Source organism: Mus pahari, chromosome 5 (genome assembly GCF_900095145.1).
Source record: "Mus pahari chromosome 5, PAHARI_EIJ_v1.1, whole genome shotgun sequence".
Taxonomy (NCBI): Eukaryota; Metazoa; Chordata; class Mammalia; order Rodentia; family Muridae; genus Mus; species Mus pahari.
Window position 1 is genome coordinate 49,912,019 of NC_034594.1, and position 6,428 is coordinate 49,918,446.

General features: G+C 40.6%; 1 protein-coding gene across 2 annotated transcripts in view; it reads right to left on the reverse strand.

The window, feature by feature from the left end:
- Abca12 (ATP binding cassette subfamily A member 12) overlaps nt 1-6,428 on the reverse strand; it is a 172,620-nt gene that overhangs the window by 52,682 nt on the left and 113,510 nt on the right. For both annotated transcript variants that reach the window (XM_021198109.1, XM_021198110.2), the window contains exons 21-23: nt 5,012-5,191; nt 4,152-4,467; nt 2,446-2,560 (exon numbers count right to left, since the gene is read on the reverse strand). In XM_021198109.1, the coding sequence (XP_021053768.1) occupies nt 2,446-2,560; nt 4,152-4,467; nt 5,012-5,191 (611 nt within the window). The remainder of the gene's footprint in view (nt 1-2,445; nt 2,561-4,151; nt 4,468-5,011; nt 5,192-6,428) is intronic.

A 6,428-nucleotide genomic window follows, 5' to 3' on the forward strand; every position in this document is an offset into this window, starting at 1 on the left:
AAACACATACACACATATGCAGACATACTTATAAACACACACACACATGCACATACACATACAAACACACACATACACAAACACACACACACACATGCACATACACATACAAACACACACATACATGCAGACACACACAAGCACACACATGCAGACACACACAAACACATACACACATATGCAGACATACTTACAAACACACACACACACACACCATTTAAAAATAAGATTTTTTTTTTTTAGCCAGGTGTAGTGGCACAGCCCTTTAATCCCAGAACTTGTGAGTCAGAGGCAGGCGGATCTCTGAATTCCAGGGCAGTCAGGGATACACAATGAAACACTGTTTCAAAACTGAAGTAAAACAAATTTTTTTCTGTTGTAAGATTAATATTTTTACAGCTGTAATATTTTAATTGTTAAATGCACAGGATGTAGGACAAAATTCATGAAGGGCATTTTAAAAAGTATTTTAAGGCTTAATTTTAAAAATAGAGTTATTGGTTATTAATACTTGTGCTACTTTCAAAGTTGAGATTTCTCAGAGGCACATCATGACAGGGTCAAATATTAATGACTTCATTGAGATACAGCTAAATAGGTTTTCATGCCCCAATTTAAAAGTAATTATGGAAAGCAAGAAGTACAATGCTGTGGGTTTTTTTTTTAACTTTTTGTTTTAATTTGAATAAAAAGAAGTAGTCTATGGGCACTTTTATACTTTAACCGAATACAAAATGATGGCATTAACACGCAATTTCAAGTTTCTGGTAACCAAAAAGATTAACCACCATCATTCTCAAAACATCCTACTGTTCTGCCCCACTGAAGGAAAGCAGCAATGGCCTAGAAAAGGGTTGGATGAAAGCCAGGACACTCTTGATGAAGGCCAGGATCATTAACTAGGTCTTCAGCAGGTCACCTCTCACTGCCTGGGCACACAGAGCCTCCTTATCTTTGAAAAGGAGTAGCTGTGGCCTGAGGGCAGTGGAGAAGCCAGGCTGGAACACTGGGGACTCTGGGGACATTCCATTCTTGTCATACCTTGCACCAACTCATTTCACAACTATGCTGTATTCCTTTGAGTTTAGGACACCATTATTTTAAAGATGTGACATTAATTTGCATAGCCCCCCCAAAGAAAACTTACTGCTGAATGAGTTAGGATACTATATCAACTATATCCTGATATCAGAGGCTTTTTAAAAGGGGCCAGTATCTTAGCACTGGTAAGTAAGAAGTAACACAGGTAACTGAGCGTCTCCTCTGTGCTAAGGCATGTCCTTTCTGTAAATACTATACTGAGTGAAGTCTAGACGAAAGAGAGACTGAGTTAAGGGACTAGGTTCAAGTAAGGATGACTGGAAGAGTAGCTTCTGAAAGCCTCGTGCTGGAATTCCAAGCTCACTAAGAAGATTTTTCCACGAGGTAACTTTGACTTGTTGTCATGTCGTTAGTACTTAAAAGCCAGTGTTTCCTAAGTAAAGGCATAGAGCTAGCACATAGAAATAGTTCACTGTTAAAAATACACCTTTCATCTCTTCTGCTGAGAGAGGACTGCATTGTGCTCTGACATTTCCGGTGGCATACAACAGATGCATTCAAACATCATTATGCCCTACCGTAAAACAAAATGGTAAGTGTGGCACATACATATGTATACACAAGTATCTATCGACACACATGCACAAGTACGTTTGTTGTTTTTATCGTGAGTAACATATTTGAGGTAGGTATCTGTTTTGAAGTAGAAAATAGCTTAGTGTCTACCACAGTTTTCAACTTCAAAGTCATCCTTTAATCTTTAAAGACCCTCTTTCGAGGCCCAGGAACCTGAGACATACAAGATAGAAAAGACCATGCAACTCAATTAAACTCTGAGGTGTGGATTCAAGCTTTCAGAGTGTCATTAGAAAACCATGGCATACAGTCTGGAAGACGGCAAGGCTTAAATCAATGTATGAGACATTTAGCAAATTGTAACTGAAAGATAAACTTGAGTTGCAAGGCATACTGGAAAGGGACTTTATTCTTGAAAAGCAAAATTCACCTCATGCCTGCATCCACATCTGTGTCTATACCTACAAGTTGCCCTGCCAGCTGTCACTCTTCCTTGATAGTATCGGTAGTATTTAAACTTTGTTAAAGTCCATATCTTGAAGGTAATTCACTCTGGAAAAAATTACTGTGAGGTTCATAATTATATTGGTATTTTATTCAATATTATTCTGATTTTGTGATTCTCAGAAAGACTCATTAAACACCCTTTGTGTCGCTTTCTGAGAAAACAAAAATAGAGACCGCCTGCGATCTGTAAAACGTTTGTCTTTTCTAATTTGCAAGGTGTGGACTGCGCTGTCTGAGTCTGAATAGTCATGATAAAAGTCACAGCACTTAACTGTTCTAGGACTAGGACTTATGCACAACCAGAGAGGATTCTCAACATACCTCGTGGAGCCGAAGGTCCTTCTCGTAGACTAGCTTTTTAACAAAGGCAGCTATAAATACAACCCAGGCGACCATAAGCACGATCGGGAGGGAATAGGAGACACTGGTGAGGAAGCTGTGGGACAGAAGAGAAGATGCAGCCATCAAAATAAGTGCCGCCCTGCAGACTGCAGCGTGCGAGAATGCACACCCGCGTGCGTGGAAATTACACTCCCATTAGGGAGCTCAGAATAACTGTTAATACAGCCTCACTATTTATGAAGTGGGAAGCTGATTTAACAGTGGGCTATCATTTTTTTTTTTTTTTATTGCAGTGGTACAAGAGTGAAGACACAGCTCTGAGGGGGACGGGGGTTGAAGAAAATTGTCATATTGTTTAAATTGTTTTTGAGTACGTCCTGGTTGGGAAAATCATTATTCAGCTATAATTATGACAACACTCAAAACTTTTCTTGTCTGAATAGAAGCTTCAAAGTCAGAGGATGATTGGCAAGCCAAACTAAAAGTGGCAGTGTCCAGAGTGACTGTATTAATCTTTAAGGAAGTTTGTAATTATAATTAAACTAAAATTTCCCGAGTAAGATAATATAAAATCCAGAATATTTTATTTAAAATGCAAAGAATTTGGATTCTTCAAAGACATTTCATAACTGGTGTTGAAGTGTCTTCTTTTGGCCATATGTTGTATGTACTAGAGGGACCTGGGAAAGCCCATAATCCCTACATGTATTTCTGAGTCATAATGCAAAAGGTCTTACTTGATGTTTCTCCAAGTTGACCACAGAGCAGAAACACCCTAAGCCTTCCAACATAAAACCCGCCCATTTACTATGTATAGACAGGCCAGGAATTTGCTTCTGAACAATTTCCCGGGAGCAGGTGCTGTAGTAACCAGGAAGAGGCAGCTCTGACAAAGACAGCCCTTCAGTGGGCTGAGGCAAAGGCGATTGATTGTTCTTAGTGAGGTTCTACATCTATCTGTTTAGCATCTTGGGCTGGCCAGAAGCGTTTATTTAGAGAAAGGTCCTAAGACCATTCTTATAAACTTGAGAAAAAGGTAAGTATTAATGGACCATGAGATCACTATCACTTGATATCACACTAGTGTGCAGAAGTGTAGCACTACTGGAAGATGGGAAACAAACTTAAAATTTGCTTCCTGGAGCAGATGTTTATAATAGAACATTTGTTGAATGAATTTGATCTCGGACCAGGTCCATTCTTGATACAGTTTCTGGACATACAATTAGAAAAGGGCTCCCATTAGTGAGTGGCAATGCTCTTGTAATGTTTCTTCCAAATAACGATGTGTTTTAGGTTTAGTCTAGTACTGAGAAAATGTGGGAGCTGTCATCAGATGGGTGTATATCTTAGTCAAGCTCTCTGGAGTTCCTTTTTCTCTGAAAACTATGGACAATGGTACTGCTTTCATTTTACCTACAGGGGGCAGAGGTAGAACAAACAAAATAATATATAGGGAAGAATTTTGTGTGTTGATGAGTTTAAATTCACAGGCAAGGTCTTTGGTTCCTACTCTCACGAAGCATGCAGTGTCCTGGTGCCTCCATTCTTTAAGGAAACACTCAGGCATCTTCTGCTTTAGGTTCTAAACCTATGGTAAAGGCTTGGTGAATGTTTTCCCTTCACTGGACACATCAAGGTGGGAGTTCTCAGAAGGGTGTTTGACCACTAACCAGCCCACTTACTTGTCCTTCATGAAGCAGGGATAGGGAACCGCTTGAACCTGGACGGCGACCTCCTGTGAGTTCCTTCCTGTTTGTAACTCAATAATTGCTCTTTCAATACTATCCTGCAGATAAATGAAAGCCCGGCCATAGATCTGGTTGTGGGATGGAGAGTTGTGTGGCCCCGGGGCCCAGATCTTTGTTCTTATACTCCTTGTGGTCTGTGCTGTCTTCAGACTCATGCGGATGGTATATCTTACGACAGGAGGAAGAGAGACTTTTTCAGAGTCAACCCCTCTGTGTGAACTTCCGTTAGATGGAAGCTTAAAAATGACACCTAGAATTAAAACAGCAACAACAGTGCAAAAGTTACTTTATGGGTGGCATTGCTCACTGGTCAGAGGGTATATTTAGGGAGCAGCCAGACATTTGAGTTAGTGATGGGGCAGAGCATTCAGGCTCCTCGTCTAGAAGGATGGTTTCTAAGAGGTGTCAACATCAAGATTCAAGGTTGGAGTTAAGAAAATTATCACAAAGTGATAGATTAAATATACCACTGTAAGCCACTTATTTAAATTAACAAACAATATTTTAAATGAATGATCTTGACCGATAATGAGGCTAGCCCTAGCTTCACCCTTTAATTGTATGATGCTTTCCATTCTTAATTTTTTTTTCTCGGTGAAATGAGGTATTTGTTGAAGGACTCTTGTACGTGGACAATGCCGTTGACTGACTACATGAAGGATCTCATTTACACTGACATCAGAGGGGACAACGGGCTTCAGACTACTTTTTTGAGTTCTGAATGGAAGTGGAGGGGAGAATTCAGTTTGTTTTAGTTCAGAGAGACTCTCCACCCCTAACAGGACAGCCCTTACTTCCAAAGAGCTCATTGCTCTTGTAGAGTTGTTGGGCCACCATCTCCATCTCCTCCACAGTGTCTGCCGCCTGAATCCGGTCATAAAGAACACAGGAGGAAATATTTACTGTCAAGGAAGACAGTGTGTTGAGCTGATCGATGATGTCAATGTTGTTCACTAATTTCAGCCTGAGAACATCTAAAGAAGGGGAGAGAGAGAGAGAGAGAGAGAGAGAGAGAGAGAGAGAGAGAGAGAGAGAGAGATTACCATTACTACCTTTATTTCAAAAGTAGTAAAACAAAATACTGATTTTTTTTTTTTTTTGGCAAGTGGTGCCCATTAAACTAAATTATAACAATGAGGTGATGCTGTAGACTTTATCTTTAAAATATCTAATATTCCATACTGAAGAAAATGTGTCCAGCTCTGCAGAAATTCCTTGAGGAGACTGTTAAGCCAGTTACCAATACAATCAACCTGGGCTCAAAGGGATTTAAGATAATGCAAAAGTATATTTTGCTATGATTTAAATAACAAAGGACTAAGGATGAATACATCTTAAAATTATGCATGTAGTTGCGGTGGAGATGACTCAGTAGGTTTTTAAAAAGTACTTGGCAAGCAAGCACAGGGACCCTGAGCTTGGATGCTTGACACGGATGCAAAAGCCAGGTGTGGCAGTGCCTGCATTGGCAAGCACTGGGTTGAAAGCAGAAACAGGCAAAGCCCCAGAGCCTGCCAACCAGCCAGTCTAGCTGAACTGGCAAGCTCCGGGCTTACTGAGAGACCACGCCTCAGAAACAATAGGACGGAGAGATACTGAAGAGGATGCCCGACATCTATTTCTGATCTCCATGTACATACACATGAATCTTACATAGAATGAATAAATACATTGTAAAGGTAATAAACTTTGAGCTAACTATGACCATTTTAAATAAATGAAACAAAAAATGCTTCCTTACTGTTGGGAATTGGTTCTAATACTTTGTCTTAATGCAGTACACTTCCAGACCTGAGGGTTCCTGCCCCCAGCTGGCTTCAATTGGTAAGAAAGACCTGGCTGCCATACACCCAAAGACTGAGCAAGGAGAAGGAGGTGGGACTTTTAGATTACCTGGGCAGGGGAAAGAGAGAGGGGGGAGAGAAGGGGGAGAGAAGGGGGAGAGGGAAGAAGGGAAGGGAGGGAGGGAGGGAGGGAGGAGGAGGGAGAGACTGAGAGAGTGGAGAGAGATCCGATTTAAGGTAACCCAATCACAAAAGAACTCACATAATATGCACTCACTGATAAGTGGATATTAACCCTGAAACCTAGAATACCCAAGATACAATTTGTAAAACACATGAAACTCAAGAAGAAGGAAGACCAAAATGTGGACACTTCGCCCCTTCTTAGAATTGGGAACAAAACTCCCATGGAAGGGGTTACAGAGAC